The sequence below is a fragment of the Girardinichthys multiradiatus genome, chromosome 7 (assembly GCF_021462225.1).
Source record: "Girardinichthys multiradiatus isolate DD_20200921_A chromosome 7, DD_fGirMul_XY1, whole genome shotgun sequence".
NCBI classification, from domain to species: domain Eukaryota; kingdom Metazoa; phylum Chordata; class Actinopteri; order Cyprinodontiformes; family Goodeidae; genus Girardinichthys; species Girardinichthys multiradiatus.
This window is the reverse complement of record NC_061800.1, coordinates 35,117,100-35,136,318: the sequence shown is the minus strand read 5'-3', so window position 1 is coordinate 35,136,318 and position 19,219 is coordinate 35,117,100. Positions and strand designations below refer to the sequence as shown.

The 19,219-nt window shown below is 38.9% G+C and overlaps 2 protein-coding genes across 7 annotated transcripts; one reads left to right on the top strand and one right to left on the bottom strand.

The window, feature by feature from the left end:
- Nucleotides 1–87: 87 nt before the first annotated feature.
- LOC124871035 (F-box only protein 47-like) lies at nt 88–13,721 on the top strand. 4 transcript variants are annotated; one of them, XM_047369956.1, is made up of 11 exons: nt 88–196; nt 428–627; nt 2,332–2,517; nt 2,647–2,723; nt 6,907–6,981; nt 7,236–7,344; nt 8,263–8,436; nt 9,402–9,551; nt 9,693–9,835; nt 12,108–12,267; nt 12,895–13,721. In XM_047369956.1, the coding sequence occupies exons 2-11, from the start codon at nt 441–443 to the stop codon at nt 12,993–12,995; spliced, it is 1,362 nt and encodes a 453-aa protein (XP_047225912.1). In that variant the 5' UTR covers nt 88–196; nt 428–440; the 3' UTR covers nt 12,996–13,721. The 4 variants fall into 4 exon arrangements, 3 of the variants coding, with proteins under 3 accessions (XP_047225912.1, XP_047225913.1, XP_047225911.1); XR_007038932.1 differs by lacking the exon at nt 12,895–13,721 and adding an exon at nt 9,966–10,103 and having other exon boundaries at nt 110–230; nt 12,108–12,240; XM_047369957.1 differs by having other exon boundaries at nt 110–230; nt 2,332–2,493.
- A 935-nt stretch (nt 13,722–14,656) lies between these two features.
- On the bottom strand, nt 14,657–19,150 carry LOC124871620 (ADP-ribosylation factor-like protein 6). 3 transcript variants are annotated; one of them, XM_047371066.1, is made up of 9 exons: nt 18,839–19,150; nt 18,610–18,660; nt 18,432–18,493; nt 18,261–18,329; nt 18,066–18,160; nt 17,053–17,182; nt 16,629–16,684; nt 16,458–16,470; nt 14,657–15,046 (listed from the first exon to the last, which is right to left on the bottom strand). In XM_047371066.1, the coding sequence occupies exons 1-9, from the start codon at nt 18,959–18,961 to the stop codon at nt 15,007–15,009; spliced, it is 639 nt and encodes a 212-aa protein (XP_047227022.1). In that variant the 5' UTR covers nt 18,962–19,150; the 3' UTR covers nt 14,657–15,006. The 3 variants fall into 3 exon arrangements, with proteins under 3 accessions (XP_047227022.1, XP_047227023.1, XP_047227021.1); XM_047371067.1 differs by lacking the exon at nt 18,610–18,660; XM_047371065.1 differs by lacking the exons at nt 14,657–15,046; nt 16,458–16,470 and having other exon boundaries at nt 16,561–16,684.
- Nucleotides 19,151–19,219: the final 69 nt, after the last annotated feature.

Sequence of the window (19,219 nt, the reverse complement as noted above, 5' to 3'; positions counted from 1 at the left end):
TTTATTTCAATATTTCAGAGTAAAGAAGTTTATGACTGCACTTGTATGTAAATGTATTTTTGTCCTAGTTGCCGCAAAGATGAAAGTCGGCCATTTTCGCGCCGTTGTGCTGAAATGCATCATTAGATAGCAACTTTAGCACTCAGCTGACTTTATTACCAGGTTTATAATTTATTTGACCTTTTTTATTAAACAGGTGAGATATTTCTGAATGTTAACCGTGTATTCTGGTAAGTAAGATTCTCATTATGTGGCGTAATTGACGCTTAGGTTAGAGTGAATAACTTTAAATGTATTGTGAAGAGTTCAGTTTAGTTAGCATTGTTAGCTTATTTTAATGACAGAGCTAATTATGTTATGTTGCTAACTTTTTTTTAAACTTCGTCAAACTCATTAGCTTAAATTTGATCAATTTCTTTAAATACAGTTTATCTAGAGTAATGGTCGGAAAAACAACCAGCAACAATGGGAAGTACTCGTGGACCCGCAAGTCTCATCATTTGAAGACGGCCCAGCGGCCTCGGCCCGTCAGAACCGTCATGACCCGCAGCCAGCGTACCTCCGCCGCGGGCTTCTTCAACGGCCTCCCCGCTGAGGTGTTCCACATGATCCTGGATCAATTGACCGGTGGGTGAAACGCACTTAACCCATAATAACGCAAACATTAGCTTTGTAAAATGTGTGAGAAATGGCATTAAGGCTTAAAATAACTATTAATGTAATTGTTGATCCGTTTATGAAGCATTTATGAGTAAATTTAGCACCATAAACAGGTACAGCCTACAGGTGCGTTATGTTGCAATATCTTTGAAAATGTAATTTATGGGGAAACTCACAATATACAGATTCATTACACACAGTAATTGTCCGCTGATCGTTATTTCTGTTGATTTTAATGATTTGTTTTTGAATTCCCACGTTATTTTATCCAAAAGGAACAAGGGGGCATTCTGGACAAAATGACAACAGCTCAAGACAACACTACAGGCAACTCATCTGTATAAAAATAGATTTAATGCAGATTTAGTTTGTAAAGGCCATGTGGCCATTGGCTTCTACTGCTGAATTACATGCGTTAAGCCACCCCTGAACCAGAGGAGTCAGGTGTGTCTTACCTGGGTTCAGGAGAATGTTTCCACAGTCAGCGATGGTTTGTGGAGCCACATGGAGTTACATGGCACCTGCCCACATTGCCCAATACTGTGCTTTATTGGCCAGCAAACTGGCCAGACTTACACTGCATAGAGAATCTATGGGGAACTGTCAAGAATAAGATGACTAGACACTTTACACTGATTTATATTTAGGATAGAGCAAGTCCTTTATCATTCATTTGCCACTGAAGAAACCACATTAGAACCTGTTTTCTTTTATTATTGTTGATTATTTTGCTAGTTTAGTTGCTAAAAGAAGACACATGTATAAATGCACAATGATCCAAAAATCTAAAATGGCAATCTCAGTGCTTTTGGATTTCAATCCCACCTTATGAGATATTAAAATGGCCCAGAGGTTTTCAGCCTGATTCAGGTTTGGGTATCCAGTACAACATTCACTCTCCTGTTTTTCACTTTTAATAACTAGAGTTTAAAATGGAGCTAATCTACATTTCTGTAAGTGGAATGCAACCCCAGCACTTTTTATGCTCAGCTGATCAGAATGTTATAAAAACCGCTGGAAAAAAATCTATACATTTGGAAATGGAAAATGTGTAGGAACCCAACCGTCCATCCATTATCTACACGGGGTCACAGGGGAGGTGGTGCCTGTCAGCAGTCATTGGGAGAGACGAAGGTAAACCCTGGACACATCTCCAGTTCACCACAGGGCGACAAACAACCACCATACACACAGTCTCACTCCTAAAGGCAACTTAGAGCGACCGTTTAACCCGACATGCGTGTTTGTGGAGTTTGGGAGAAGACGTTGCACAAAGGTCATGGTCAAGATTTGAACCCGGGACCCTATTTTCAGATGTATACATATCAATTATGTACATTTGGAGTATATGAAACAGTTTGGCATCTCTACTAGAGTTATCTGTGTGTGCCATGTTTAAGTAGTTTTTTTTTATCAGAATATACCTAGGTATAGTATTTGTGCATTTTATAAAAGGTTAAGGTATACTTTCTCAATGTATTCCTCTTTTCTTGTCATAATGCAGAAAACTATTGTCCAGAATGGTGTTTGGAAAGTCGCTTACATACCTTGAATAATTCCTAAATGATGGTTTACAATTTTATCAGTAACATTTACTTCTGTTAAAAGGTAAAAATATATTATTTTTCTCCTAATTTTGACAGATTTATGAAATATTTATGTGCGTTTCAGTGATGGATATCGGTGTGCTCAGCATGGTTTCAAAGGAAATCACCAATTACATTGTGGACTACATCTCCACGCAGGCCTGGAGGAATAAAACCATCATCCAAAGCTTTCACAACCCCACATTGTTACAACAAAGATCCACTCTGGAACACTACAGACACCTGGGTAATTTGCTCGGTTCATTTTTAGGTTTGCCTTACTTTTATCTCTTTATATATTCTGTTTTTGTAATGCATCACTTAGCATTTCACAAGTTGCTAAGTGATTAGCACTGAATACCTTTTAATTTCATACTATGCCCTTGTTTTAACATTTCAGGTGTGTTGTTCAAGAGGTGCACCCTGTTGCTACCCACAAAGGACAGGTTAAAGTTCATATTTAGCAAGTTTTCACAGGTAAGGATAAGAAGAGGCGAGAGGACACAGTATAGTAGAATGCTTAGATTCATTATTTGTGTATTAATATACACAGTGCCTCTGAAAAGTGTTCACACCCCTCATAAAACTCAAGGTTTTTAGACAGATAAATAAATCAAAATATTTCCACCTTTGATGTGCCTATATCCTGTGCAATTCATCCAAAAATGTAACCAAAAAGCTGTAATAATCTGGTTACACGATACCTCTTTTAATTTAGCTCCAGCTTCTTGAGTTCACACCTACCTTCAATTTTTGTGAATTATATTAACCCGAAGAATGGTTCAGCTGACCTAGTAGGACTTGGTTAACATTTGCGAGCATCGTTTTGCTAAAGCCATAGTTTGCAGAGAAATTATAAGTCAAAAAGGATCACACGTACACAGTCATCAAATCACTCAGGAGACAGGAACAGAAAACCCCACAGCATTATATACTTACTGTGGCACTGAGAAGAAAGTAATCAGTAATTGTAGAAGGGAGGCCACCAAGAGGTCATTAGCAACACTGAAGGAGCTGTGGGGATGTTTGGCAAGTATTATTTGTGTAACAACAATCTTCTCTACCTCCGTATATCTGGACTAAGGTTGGAATGAGGTTTGGCACAAATACACAGCGTAGCGTGGATGGCATCACAAGCAGTTTCAAATACAAGTCAGTTCTGACCTCAGACCCTGAGGTGTCTGCTATAAAGGGTAAAAGGAAGAGGGATTTCAATTTTTAACCTAGGAGTCTAAGCTTACATCAGAAGCAACTAAATAATAGGTTCAGCTGAAAAAAAGGAAGTTTTTGGATGGCCAAGGCAGTGTTTGAACCCAATCTTACAGGATATCTGTGAGGTCAACTGAAAACGGCCGTAGCCACGAGACTTTCGCACAACCCGAGAGAACTTTGTCCAAGGTAGACTGAGCAAGTCAAGATGTGAGATGCTGATGGACTCCACCTAAAGACTGAAAGCTGAAATTTAATTTAATTTTTGACATTTTACTCCTGAACAGATTCATGTTTTAGTTGAATTCTACAGGATAGCAGTTACAATACAAAAGGTTTGAAATTATTTGATTTATGATGTCATTTTCTTACTCCAAAACCTGACATTTTAGAGAGAGCGAGAATTAGTGATATATGGAATATTTATATTTTTTGTCATATCAGATTTTATTATATTCACAAAAATATCTAATCTAACCTGACACGGAGACAGAATCCTAATCTTTAAGAACAATCAGACTGAAAATCAGTTTTTATCCTTGGCCTGTCAGGCTTTTAAATGTTGCTTTATAAGTCTATTCTTAGCTTATACAATCACTATATTTTCTTTTTATGTCTTTTTAACTGTTTATTTAAGTCAGAAAGAATGTTTTTAATTTCCAATCTTAGTTTGCGGTATATTTGTTTTGGTGTATTCAGCAGTGAAGATCATCTCAGCGGCAGCCCCTCAGAGTTCATATGATGTGATATGAAGATAAAGGCTTTCTAATGCTGTACTTTCAACTTTAGTGTATTTTAGGGTGTATTCACACCAGGAAGGTCCTTTGGTCCGCTTGTTTGGTCCGGACCAAAAGCGGACTTTATGTTTTTTTGTTTGGTGCGGTTTGCTTTCACATTGCCCTTTTTGCAAGTTATTTATTACTTGTAAACAAAGCCTCGCTGGTGACGATCGTTGCTCCCATTGGGCAGAAATGACGGGGGCTGGATACAGCACAGATTCGGAAATTGAGGAAAACAACTGTGGAAGTCCTGTTCTGCATATTTGTGCAGTTATTACAGCTTCAATATCATTGTGAGCTTTAAGAGCAGTTCATTCAACACAGATTTTGCGACGTTCTATTTGTAATTTTGAAACCCCTTTGGAGAATGCGTGTTGCAAGTTGAAGGAGATGGCATGCCCTGTCCCACAACATGGTGGTAGCACCGTTGCTAAGCAACATACAGCTGATCAGGTATGAGTTCAGTACAACGTACATGTTTGCTACGGTGGCTTAAGTCCAAAGAGACGTATGTTTTCTGTAGTTGGTTCAGGTCGGGGCCGGTTTGTATTCACAGCATAGACGAACCTCACCAGGATCCGTTTAGAAGTGTTGTAATTATGAATATGAATATCTTATTTAATATTAATACTTAATAATTCGGTCTGTTAAGGGTTGTCCTGTGAATACCAGCCCAATAAGGCGATGGCAAAATAGAAAGGTGTGAGACGAGCTCTGACATTATTGAACAGCATAAACTCTGAACACACAGAATGAATTCACACAATTTCTTAAAATACAAGAATTTATTAACAAAAATAAGTCAACTCAAAGTCAAACATATTTCAATCAACAAACTCTTTGCTATGCTAAAACAATCAGACCAAACTACCAAGCAGAATGAAAGAATAAAGAAGACTAATGGGCTATGTACAATATAAACAAGTTGATCAAAGATGATTGGAAATTATGACCAAAAGAGTGATGCAACATTACCATGCAATGTTTATGTTTGAGAACCAAGGATTATCTTGAACAATCTGGAAATGAAGTTAAGTTAATCTTGGAACCAACTTAGGCAATAATCAGCAAACGTTTAGACAACCATTCACAATGCAAGATCAGATAAAATAGTATTTTAATAAAATAATATTTTAAAGAATGATCTGCTGAATAAAACCAACCTTCTGGATGACTAATTCTCAACGATGTCTCATTAGCTGCCTTTATTTATTAAAATAATATTTAAAGAAATATTATTAAGATAATATTTTGGAAAAGAGCCAAATCTTTCTGGAGAAATGGGGCTTAATGGTGTTTACTTAGTTATTAAATATAGTAAATGATGTTTAGGGACTATTATTTACTGGACTGAAGACTAAACCTTTCTGGATAAATGATCTTTAGCAGGCAAGCACGTGTTCTTAGCTGTTAGCAGTTAAAGCTAACAAAAGAAGCTTATAGCTTCATCCGAATCAAACACATACCTTTAAAATACCATTAATAAAAGGGTTAAAATGCATAAGCGTGGACATCGTGTTGTGGTCCATCTTCTGTGTTTAAAATCACCCCTTTAATAAAGTTTGTCTTAACTTAAAAAAAAACACAAATACAGAACACATAAACTGAGCTCATGTGCTGAGCAGATAATCTGCTAGCACTAAGATAGCTGAGTTTTAAACACAAACAAAACCAAACGTCATAAAATGAAAAATGTTTAGATTATTTCACTCTAAACTACTTCTCTCTGCCCAAACCTAACCTCTCAGTTGAACCGTGCTGAGGAAAAGTGGTCCAGGGCGACGAAGTTTGAAGAAAACATCCACAGTGAACAAAGGGTTAACTGCGGCTAACCTCCAGCTGTGGGGTGAGGCGGCTCGCTCTGTCGGCCGGCCAAACTGCACGTTAATGCTGTAACCATGGTGATACGGTCCCATTGTCCTTCCTTCAAACTGGGAAAACTGCTCCACTCGACGTTGTAGAGACAGGGTCTCTGCTGGGATCTCTCTGGAACACAGTTTGCTTCTGTCGACCTCAGAGAGAAAAGTTAAGCAACACTTGTACCTTAATTACCCTGTTCATGAATGAATACCAGATACACAAACAGCAATTCATTCCTACATAACTAAGTGCATATGATCGCGTGATCTTATGACACTCTTGGATCCAGTTTGAAGAGTTATGTCTGTTTGCCTGCAAAGAGACATTAGCGCGCTGTGTCCCTCCGTCCAGTTCCACTGGGGACCTGCGTGGAAGAGGTCAGTTTGTTGCAAACGTGGGGTTTTTATTCGGACAATGACGTCACGGGAAGTCCGCTGTTATTCCCTGTTCCTGGCTGTGCTGGAAGTAGGTTAATGCCATTTATTTTGAAAGTTCCAGGAAAGTTCGTACTGGCCTTTCATTTTGTAACCATGGCTGGGGTCCCAACAGAAGCGAACCGAGTCCACCTCAAAACGCAGGTCTCAGTCTGGTTATTTGGTCTGGACCAGAGTTCGGTTGAGTGTATTCACACACACCAAGGGGGGAAACGAACTGGTCTGTTTAAAGCGGACCGAAAGTGGCAGGCGTGAATACACCCATAAACAAATATGCCAATAATTTAATGCAATGTTTTCTGTTGAGGAGCAACAAACGTCTCTGATAAATCCTATGACCAAGACAACTCCTAAAACGATCCATGTGTTGTTTGTTAGATTCCCTGCTTCATGTTGGAGCAGTGCCTTGCACCAGACTGCTCTGGTTTCTCCCGATATGGCGTCTTCCTCCAGGTGAGCGCCTCACATGAAAGCAAAAATATAAAAACATGAATGTAAATAAAAGAGGTGACGTCTGTGGGGATAATCTACATAACAGCTCGTTAAGGTGACATGGTAATGCGTAGTAGCATGCATAAGGATGTTTATATGTTAATGGTGAAACTCTAATAATCCGTTGTTCATTTCTTTATACAGTTCACCCTCTAATTTAACACAAACACGAGGAGGAGTGCTATAATAATTGGGTTATACTGATTGCTTCACAGACCCTGATCGCAGGATGGGATGAGCTGGAGTGCCACAGAGTGTTCAAATTTTTGTGTGACCAAACAAACCTCTTGCTTAAGACTGAAGCATTACTCGCCACAAAACCAGGTGTGTACCTTAGTGTGTGGAAATTCAACCAACAACGGATCAGTAATGTATAATCAATGGAGAGGACTTCATTATGGTGGACTTCACCCTTCCTCTATAAGCTGATGTGTCTTATCTCTAGTATTTGTAGAACGCTTATAAATCCAGATGTTCTGTGAAGGCCTTAGAGGTTTGTTAGACAACATTATTGAACAAACAGCATCATGCAGACCGAAGAACACAGCAGAAGGTCAGGGAGAAAGTTTAAAGATTAGGTTAAGTTATTAAACAATATTTCAAGCTTTAAACATCGTTAGCACTCCATCATCTGCAAATGAATAGAGGCAAACCTGCCAGAGCTTGGCCACCTAAACTGACAGGCTGGGCAAGGAGAGTATTAATCAGAGCAAGCAGCCAAGAGGCCCAAGGTAACTCTGGAGGAGCTGCAGAGATCCACAGCTCAAGTGGACAAATCTGTTGTTAGTTGTGAACTCTACAAGTCTGGCCTTTGTGGATAAGTGGCAAAGAAAGCCATAAGAAATCATGTTTGCAGTTTGTCACAAGCATGTAGAGGACACAACAAACATGTGGAAGACGTTGAATCCAAAATGAAATGTGTGGGATAACTAAATCTGCACAGCACCCTGAACATACCGTCCTCATGGTGACAGATCACTGGGGCACCATCAGGCTGTGGGGGACGGTTTTATTTAGCAGGTACAGGGAAGCTGGTCATTGGCACAATTTTCAGATATTTGTAAAAATTCCTTTCCTTACACTTCATAATTATGCTAAACATAAAATCACAATAGCATACATTAAATATTGTGGTTGTAATGTGACAAAATGTGAAAAAAAAAACAATGTATGAAATGTTTTGCAGGGGAGTGTAGATTCAGGTATTTTCTGAAACAAATGAGTAAATATATTTCTCCTCAGGGCTGAAGCGGCACCAGGAGCTGCAGCTTCGTCTTTTTTGCCGTAAAGTTTTGTTGGACCCATGCCAGAACCAGCCAGATGGACAGTTCTGGTTAGTTCAGCTGTTGAAACCTTGGCCCATGGTCAGCCAGGCCCAACTACTGTTCATCCTTTATGGACCTCTGCTGAATGAGGGTGAGGTTACTTTCATAAAGAAGAGATTGTAAAAACCCCCCGGGGGTTTTGACATTTGTAGGGCGTGTCAGGCTGCGTCTAGGATGCTGATGTACCAATGACAGATACTGAAATATGCTGCTGTAATATAGCATGTATTTAATGAATATAAGTAAGACAAAGTTCCAAGCATTCCCCAGTTGCTTTGCGTCAACGAATTTAAAGGTGTATTCACACCTGTTTGGTTCCCCCTTTGGTCCGGACCAAACAACTGGATCGAGACCCACTTTTTTAGGTGATCTCTGATCAGACTCCGGTGTGAAAACAAACTGGCCTGATCCGACTCAACTACAGGAAACATTGCCTTTTTGGACTGAACAAGCCACCGTAGTGAATGTTGTACCTGATCCGCCGTCTGTTGCTTAGCAACGCTACTGCCAGCATGCTGTGGGTCAGGGCATGCAGAGCACCTTGTCTCCAGATTACAGCACAAATTCGCCAACACCGTTCCAAAATTTTGAACTAGAGCTTGCAGAAAGTACAATGTAAAAGCGAAGCGCACCAAACTAAAAAAAATAAAAGTCCGATTTTGGTCCGGACCAGATGAGCTAAACAAAGAACTTTCCTGGTATGATTAAACCCTTAAAGAGCTTTTAATCAAAAACTCCCTGAACATAACAGCACATAGTACTGTGCCCAAATAATGCTTAAAATAAAGCAAAGATACCAGGAGTGAAAAGAAAATGATTAAAAAAGCAACTAAAGTACAATATCAACTAAATAAAAGATCTAAAATACAACCTTAAAAGATTATAAGTCTGGCTTCTTGAATGGAAAATACAAACAAATAATGAATGAATTGCGTATTGTAGATTAACATAACAGATGCATACAAGCTGTCATCAGCTCCAGAGTTGTGCAGGGTATGAGTTGTTTCTCTTGTATATATTTCCTACAAAGTCGATTCAGGCCTCTCCTCTGTGCAGGTGTCCTCGGGTGGGAGGATCTGGTGGAAGGAGGACTACCACACAGTTATCTTTTGGAACTGGCCAAAGCCATCCTGATGCTTTTTGGACTATTGCAAGTCAAAGGCTGGAGCACCGACTCGATACTCTCAATCTTGGAGGAGCTAATTGGTATTTAACATCAGGCATATTTTCTGCCAGTGCTTTAACTGAATGAATTAAGGATTAGTAGCAAAAAAATTAATGTCTGTTTCTAAACGATAAACATGGATCTTTTGAGCCTTGATTTGTTCTTGTCCTGCCCACCTCCAGTCATTCCTCAGCCGTGGCATGTGGAGAATGTGGCCCGCCTTCTGGTGCTGTGCGGCAGCAACCTCTGCTACACTTTTCTGGCCAGCAAGGCCCTCAATGGACGACTAGACGAGATCTCCAGAATCATCATTTATATCATACTGGTGAGAACGTCTTTAGCTGAACTGTGTTAAACTTCATGTATGTTATGTATTTTTGGACATTTCTGGCCTTCAGAGGAGAATTAAAATGGATGAGCCTGACTGAACATACACTCATCTTCCACTTTATCAGGGACACCTTGCTACACTCTTTGTTGTCAGAACTATCTGAATCGTTGACACAAAGCAGACTGGATCCATGCTGTCATGTTGCTTACTCCAAAAACCTGTTGCCGACCATCTGAATGCAGCAGCTGAAAGGAGTCATTGTGTGAGTTGTAGCCTCAGTTTATCCTTCTTAGCTGAAGGGACTCTGTGTGGTCCTCTGCTGCTGTAGCCCCTCTGCTTCAAGGTTCTACATCTTATGCGTTCATAGACGTTGTTCTGCATACCTTGGGTATAACAAATGGGTATTTGAGCTACAGTTGCCTTTTTATTATCTTGAACCAGTCTGCCCAGTCTTTTTTATCCACACAAGTAACGTTCACTAGTTATTTTCTCTTTTCGGAACCATTTTTTGTAAACCTGAATTCTGATGCTCGGTTTGATCTTCAGCAAGTCGTCCTTACCAGATGCCTAAATGCTTTAAGCTGCCTTTGGGTTAGTAAGAAGTAATTTATTAGGTGAAACAAATAAAATCGCCGAAGACTGTATAATTTGATGTGCAAACGCTTCCTGCATTATGCAAGTTGGTTAAAAGAACAGATTTGTATTTTTTTGTGATAAAATGCTGGTTATGGTTCTGATTTTAGTCATAATTTTTAGTATTTCCACCCTTAGTTCCTGTCCCAACCTCTAAATATTGTATCTGTTCTTCCATCCGTCCCCTCATAACCAGGGCTGCAGCAAATTATTATTTTAGTAATCAAATATTCTGTCAATTATTCTAATGATTAATTGAGTAATCGGATAAAACAATTGGCACATTTTGCAGACTTTTGATTGAACCACTTAAGGTTATGTTATGAGTAATAGTAATACATGAAAGAAAAAATACAAGTACACAAATAATTTAAATCCTATCACAAAAGAAAAATCAACATTTTATTGCGTAACTGGCAATAACATAGCGTGTCTTTTGTGTACACATGAAGACCTGCAGCTAAAGCAAACAGTTTTAACATCAACATGTTAAAATCTCAGCCCTTACTGGTTGACCTAACATCCACACAGTGCTACCTGCCTCTGTAGTGAAAATGGTTGCAAACAAAAGGGCAGAAAGTTTCAGTTCCATGTTGCATTCTGGATATTTAAAGAGGTTTATTTAACATCAAAAAGCATACTATATAGACAAAATAGAACCCTTGTAATGTACATAAGTGCTGAGTTACACTCTTGTCGTTATTTGGGTGCAAAAACAGAGAAGAAATCAAAATAATTATACATTACGTATCAAAAAGGTAAGCAGCAGATTTAAATAAAGGCACAAGAAACATTCCCGTTTATATTTCAAAGTTCACCTTCAGCTTCCTCATGCAGACGAGTGGTTCTGTAGACATTTGTTGTTTATGGAGGTGATGCATCAGTAAAATGCGTGTTTTTGGTGTGTTTTCGAAGCGCAAGTAGTTCGCTAATTGACACTTGCGTGAGTTTTCCTGTTGCTGCACGGAGGACGTGCTATTATGGAATGCTAGTTCAGTTTTGCAGTACATGGACTGCGCTGTGCTTTCTTTACTGTTAAGTTTAAATTGATCCTACACTTTTGTGTGGGACCAATTCCAAGCAACAAAAGTCAAACGGAATAAAGAAAATGTAACACAAAACAGCAAATGTAACTCATTAGTAACAGGTTCCGAAGTTTGTCTTTTTTTTTTTTGGTTAAAAAACACGGTGGCGCAGTTGGCAGCACTGTTGCCTTGCAGTAAGAAGGTCCTGGGTTTGACTCCTGGCTGGGGGTCTTTCTGTGGAGTTTGCATGTTCTCCCTGTGCATGCATGGGTTCTCTCTGGGTACTCCGGCTTCCTCCCACAATCCAAAAACATGGGTTAGGTTAATTGGTCTCTCTAAATTGCTCTTAGGTGTGAATGGGTGTGTGCGTGGTTGTTTGTCCTGTGTGTTTCTGTGTTGCCCTTCGATGGACTGGCGACCTGTCCAGGGTGTAACCCCGCCTCTCGCCCGTAGACTGCTGGAGATAGGCACCAGCTCCCCCGTGACCCACTATGGAATAAGCAGTAGAAAATGACCGACTGCATTATTTAATTCTGTGGCAACATTTGTGTTGTAAAAAAGTGCTAATTGCTCCGTCTTCTGCTTTGTGTGCCCTTCTCCCCGTTCAGGTGTGCGAGAAGGACGGCTACCACATGAGCTGGGCGGTGAAGCTGGTTCAGCAGATCTGCAAGGTGTTCAGCACAGAACCTGAAAGGTTCTTCTTCATCCAGCACCTGGAGAACATGTTCTCAGAAGTCACAAGAGAGTTCTTTGAGTCCTCTGTAGCAGGTGAGTTAAAAAATATAAATACCTTTAGTGCTAAGGTTGGGTTGTAACTCTAGACGTAGGATAAATATTCAGAAATAAATGTATTAAAGATACGCATACACATACATTCTTTTTAAGCGTAGTTGAGAAAATGTATTGTGGTTGTGGCTATCAAGCAACTTGTTCTACAGATGACGTTTACTTGCACCCACTGTTTTTCTTTCTCTTAGTGAAAACCCATTCAGCTCAGGTGGACTGGTTTTTGTAGAAGAGCTTCATTTGTCTCTGACTGGACCCAGCCTTTCTTTTCTGCCTTACTCATGCTAATTCCTAATGGTATAAATGGATGACCACATTAAAATGTATTTATTCATGTGGATACATCAGCCATTTCCAAGGTTTTGAGTCTGCATTTAGTATTAAAAATAAAATAAGAAAGCTGGTATTAACGAACATGATTCTCTTATTACTTTGCACACAGAAAACTTGTGATTTCATATTTTTTTTAAAAGATCTCTGCTGTTTTAGACCCTTATCACAGTTTTTTTTTTTTACGTTTGTGGGTGCAGTAACTTTGCCCTGGAGAGAAAGCTCTATCAGGTTCTTAAAGCTTAAAAAAATGTCAATAATGCCATTTTCTGTCTCTAGAGAACAACTTTGAAGACAGAGAGACTTTCCAGACCTTATGCATCCTCCTGGACTCCAGTGCTCGCTTCCACACTAAACTGCTCCACATGTTCCTCAAATAAGAAAGGCGTACAGAGGGCAAAATATGGAAACAAATGTCAATAATGAAGTATAAGACTTCCATGTGCCTTTGCAGTAGTTATACAGAGAAAATTCCTTCAAACAAACAACCAAAGCACTTTGTGCTATTTAAATGCTTTTGTTAAACAGTTTAGTTATTTATACAGATATAAGTGTGTCAAATTTTAACAATCCAGTTCATAAGCTCTGTTGGGTGTTGCATTATATAAGTATTTAATATTTATTTGTTAGGTTGAAAACTATTTATTAATTTATTCTCCTACTTGTAGTAAACAGGTACATGTAATACCTGTTTATTACATGTATTAATAAAATTATATTTTCTAATAATTCTTTTTGTCTATTTGTTTTAGATTTTATATTATAAAACTACAATGCAATGCATACACTAAGCAAATAACAAGGTTTTATTCATTTCCAGTTACTGCAACATTCAGTATTTACAGCATCTTCAATGTTCAGTGACTTAAATTAGTAAAGCATGTGTTAGAAAATAAAAAAATAGATAAAAGCTGCAACAGATAAAAAAAAAAAAACACTTCACTGTAAGCAGAAACTAACCCAGATAATGTATATCTGTTGCTTAGGTTATCAGGGAGGGAGCCTTCCCTCCTCCCTGTTGGTTGGAGTAAGGGGGAGTCAGGTTTAGCCTAAACCGGCTCAGTTATGGTTGAGGTGCAAACACACCCTCCATTTCTGCTACCTGTATGACCCCTTCTCTTTTTCAATGGTTATAATCAGTCTGACAGAGAGAGGTAACCCAATCCTTGTGGTTTTTAGTATAACAATGACCATCAGTGGGACCCTTTGTGGGGTGCCTTGAGAAGACATTGTTGTAAATAATCTGAACTGAAACTATCTGTGTAGTTATGCTGCTATAGGCTTAGGCTGCTGGAGGACATAACGACCACTTTCACCCTCTTCGCTACATTCTCACACTACTCTCTAATTTTGCATTATTTGCTGTTATTTCAGCTTTTAACCTTGTTCTCTCTTTTATCTTCCTAGAAGCTACACCTGGCCTGGCTCTGTGTCTACCTGTGACACCTTTCTGGAGAGGGGAATCGTCCGAGCTTCTGCTGGCAACAACTTAATGCTCACCCTCTACCGATGATCCACATAGCCCTGTCTTTTAGTGTTTAACCCTTTCTCTCTCCTAGACATGGCGATTGACTGAGCTTTTACTGTGACTAACTCTATGTGCTCTCTTTCAGACTCTAACCTTGAAAACTGGCTCAGAGTTTATCTGTTCTTTCTTTCTAGGTGAAACGACTAAAGGAGCTACATCCATTAACATTTACTTTTCCTTCCCATAGAAAGTACTCCTGGATCAGTGCTTCTTTGTTCTTTTTGTGTCTCTGCTCTGTTCTCTCAAAGCCTCAGTCGGTCGTGGCAGATGGCCGCTCACACTGAGCCTGGTTCTGCTGGAGGTTTCTTCCTGTTAAAAGGGAGTTTTTCCTCTCCACTGTCGCTACATGCATGCTCAGTATGAGGGATTGCTGCAAAGTTAACGCCAGTGACTGTCTACTGTCGCTACATGCTCATCCAGGAGGAGATAATGCTGCAAGTCACTGACTGGATGCAATCTGCTGGGTTTCCTTAGATAGAAAAACTTTTTATCCAATTTGAATAAATAACTGAATCTGACTGCACTGTTCAATGGTTACGATTAATTGGAATGTATGTACCTGATTTTGTGAAGTGCCTTGAGACAACATGTGTTGTGAATTGGCGCTATATAAATAAAACTGAATTTAATATATTCAGACTGCGTGCACATTTTATGTTCCTAATTATGTATATGGTGTCTTTGCTGTTAAATTCAGATTGCAGCATTCGCTTTTTCTTTCAAAGGTAAGTAAAGTCGCAAAAGTGCAGCTCAGAGAAAAAGTGCTTGACTATTTGACATTGAAATTTAAGGCTTACAACATCAAGAGTGATGAATACTTTAAAAAGCAAGTCAGATCCAGTTTGCACGTCCCTGTGTCCTCGTCACGCCTGGTCATTCATTTGTTCATTGTTTTGATATGATCTGCAGGAAACAGGGAAACAATTACTGTATTCTTCTGGTTGTACTTCAGCCTCTAATGATCTACTGAAGGTTTGGATTCACAAAGCAGAGCACTTTGTGAATTATGAAGGGGGGAAAATATTAATATTTGTGGTCCCAGAAAATGTTTGGACATAACACAAGGAGAGATAAAAAAGCAGACTGGTGTCTTGTGATACCCCTTGAAGTTCTTTGCATTTTGTCAAGTTTGCGTTTGAAAAGTCCATTTGTATTCAGCACCCCCATTAGTAAATAATTTGTAGAACCACTTTTCACTGTAATTACAATTGCTGCAAGTGTTTTGGACTATATCTGGATCTAACTCGGCTTAAGCTGGCTTAAATCCAGTCAGGCTGGAATGGAAATGTCTTGTCAAAGATGAACATTTGCCCTGAAGTGTTTTTCGGCTTCTACCAGGTTTTCTTCTAGGATTGGGCTTTATACAGATCCATCCATCTTTTCATAAATTTTGAAGCTGCTGTACCATTTGACACAGTGTCTACAATGATTTACAGTGTTACCATTCTACCAAATATTGCTTTGCATGTAGGGTAAAAAAGCTACATGTTGGTCTCATATGACCAGATCACCTTCATGTATGCAATGCCCCTCTTCATTGCTTGTGGCAAGCTGCAAACAGCACTGTTCTGGCTTTCTTAAGCAATGGCTTTTTTCTTGCCAAACTTCGATAAAGATCAAAAGCTTATTGATGGCTTCTCTGAATAATACTCTCCACAAAAGCCATGCCAGTTTAAATGGACAACACCATCCTGCTAAGTTTGCAGTTGTGCCACACTTTGAATTTTTAGGTGGTTCATTGCACAGATTCTGATTTAAACTTTTCCATAGTTTCTCCATTGACCTGTCAGCTTTGTTCTTGGTCTTCATGATACTGTTTGTTCACTAATGTACTCTAACAAACCTCTTGAGGCCTTCTCAGATCAGAACAGAATACAGTTTATTTATTATGTGACTTCTAACAGATATTGATATGCATATGATTTAATTTAGGGGCATCAGAGTACATGGGGCCGAATACAAATGCATGCTACACCGTAAAAAAAAGATTGCAAACCATGAATCTTTACTTCCCACTTCCACAATTTTGCCGTACTTTGTCTCTCACATAAAATCCCAGTAAAATATATGTGGTGCTTGTAATTTTTGTCAATATATGCATTAAACAGGTTCAAGGGGTATGTCTACCGTACTTTTGCAGACTGCTGTATGTAAAACAAAAGCTTGATTTGAACAGAATCTTAAGTGTTAAATAGTTAAAGTGAATTCGAAAGAAATCAAGTGAACCCCAATCCAGACATACTGACATCTACAGAAATATGATGCATCCTCTATCACTTCACAGATTGACAAGCTATAGCTTCAAGGTACTTACTGTGTAATTTGATCTATGGGTTTGAAAGAAACAAAATAACAAAAAGATTATCTTAATGCTGGGTAGGTAAAAGGGTACAGGATAGACGGACAGTTTTGGCATTTCAATTCTGAAACCCATTTTCTCCATTATTCCTGTATGATAATAAAATAGAATCAACAGACAAGTTACCTTGCAGCCAGTCCAGCCCTTCCTGCAGACCCTCTCCTTTGATTGCATTGCTGGCACTGAAAAACAAGATTTGCAGCAGTTAAATCGTTTGAGGTGCATTCCTTTTCTTCAGACTTTTTTTCTTGGACCCTGAAGCTCTTAATCCATTTGGCCTCCACCTGTCTAATGAGTAAACAAGGAGGGCGTAAACACGTATGCAAAGGGGCCAAGCTGCTGAATAACTGCGTGTGGCTGAGTCTCTCTGCAATGCTTAACCTATAAATAATGGAAAATAAGACATTTAGTCGTTGTTTATAAGCAGCAAGGGACCATGTTATGGTCAGGTGGTTCTGCTTTAACTTGTATAAAAAAGTACATTCAACATATTACAGCTTTTCTACTGAGATGACTTATCAAATGGAAAGCAAAGTTATGTAAACTTTACCAGATGTGCCAGGGTTTGTCTTTAATGTTCTCCAAACACAACATTTGCGAGACCTTGACAGAAGACAGAGCGTCCCGCAGGTCCATCTTGTTTGCGAAGAACAGCACTGGGATCTTTTTGTTGCGGATATCTAGGAAGATGGATGTGAGTATAAGAGGCTAATACCTCAATCACATTGTTGTGCCTTCCAATTCAGTGGAAGATATGCAGTCTTAGGTAAATAACCCTCCAGCATTACCTTCTGATGGATTTGAGACTGTAGCAATGCAATTTGATCACCATCCAAGCCAGGCTGTAATGGAGGTTTTGGATGTAGAAAAATTATGTGGCATGACCCCCCAACTTTAAGACGCCTTATATAAAGCATGTGCCACTTCTGCTCGAGAGTCACAAGACAGACTCAATAGTTATATGACTTCATTTCATGCTACACTACGCAGATGCTCTGTCTGTACTGATGAAGATTGACTCAGCTTTGCATGCTGAAAGATTACAGTTAACCCTTTTTCTGATAATTTAGCTTATAATTATTTGACAGCTTCAGGGCACTTTTTTTCTAGATGGTCAGATGATACTTAAATATAGAAAAGAAATGAAACAAAGCAGGGATGTTGCGGAAAAGTAACGTTCTTCATTTGGTCATGCTTAGTACCATGTTACATACATTTTTGATATGCTAGGTCACCAAAACACATGGCAAGATAGGAAGCAAAATTACAGGACTTTTAATAGCTCAAATTGCAAATCATAATTCCAAGTTGATGGAAAAGGATTTGTTTATGACCTGATATAACATAATTTTACAGCTTGACCACAAACACTATGACAGAGTTAAAAACAAAAATAAACTTATTATAAAATGCAAGATCATCTGTTTCTATAGGCATGTTTGGACCAAAAAATATATTGATCTTAAGCATTAAGCTGTAGTGTTCATAGCAGTCATATTGGGCATTTTTACAATAAAACTTCCCTAAATTTATGACTAAGGTAGAAATGTATATTTATCGTACCTTCATGGTTGAGAAGAGTATCGAGCTCCTCCTTTGCAACAACCATTCTCAGTTTATCGCTGCTATCAATGACAAATATGATTGCATTGCTCTCCCTATATAAAACAAAACAACAAAAAATCAAGTATATAATAATTTGCAACAACCATGTTAAAGTTATACATTACGCATGCATTGTCTATTTTTGTGCCCTACTTGTAATAATGCTCCCATAGGCTTCTGTATCTGCTTTGGCCAGACATGTCAAAAACTGTGAAGGACAGGCTGCATGCAGAGAGAAAAACAGCATAAGGGGAAACACCATTAGTGACATAATGTCAGTCAGATTCAGGATTTTTATTTTACTGAAATGTCTTTGCATTGTACCTTGAACTCTTGAACTTTTCAATGTTGAAGCCAATTGTTGGGACTATCTCCTGAGCCTGTGTCTACATGCACACACATTTGCACACATTCACAGACCCATGCAAACACACAAAAAAAGACAAGTAATGGCAAAAGTATGTCAACTGAGAAACAAAGGGAGGTATGATGTGGGCTTTACCTGACTAACATGTTTCCACTCTTCTGACAATGGACCTAAATGATTTGGATGCTGAAAACGAATGATCGCATAGAAATAATAACAGGCATCCCAACGTATACTTTAATAGCAGTAAAAATAATTTATCAGCTAAGTTATTGTTTGCACCCACATAATATGACTGGAGATATATAACATTTAGAAAAGCATTTTATAATGACATTTTGCTGAAGCTTAATATCAAACTTACATTAGATGGCTTGAGCTGGTTGATGATTGTTGTTTTGCCGCTGTTGTCCAGACCCAAGCACAAAACATTGACTTGTTTCTTCCTTAAGCCCAGCCAGCCTGACAATTTATCAAGAAGCCCCATTTCACCTGGCTTGATGCTACACCATTTAGATTTTCAACACATTACCCCATAGATGGCCTGACTTAATCAAATTGAAATGTGTTAGATTTGCAGATATTCTCTAAAGCAAACATTAATGGTAAAACGTTGGCCTTAGTAGCGCTCGACCGGTCCTTCTTGTGAATAGATGAGAATAGATGAGATGCTGGCTTGCCATCACCAGCTTGTGGCAGGTAATCCTATTAGTTGAATTAAATCCAGTGAACCACCTGGTGGCCT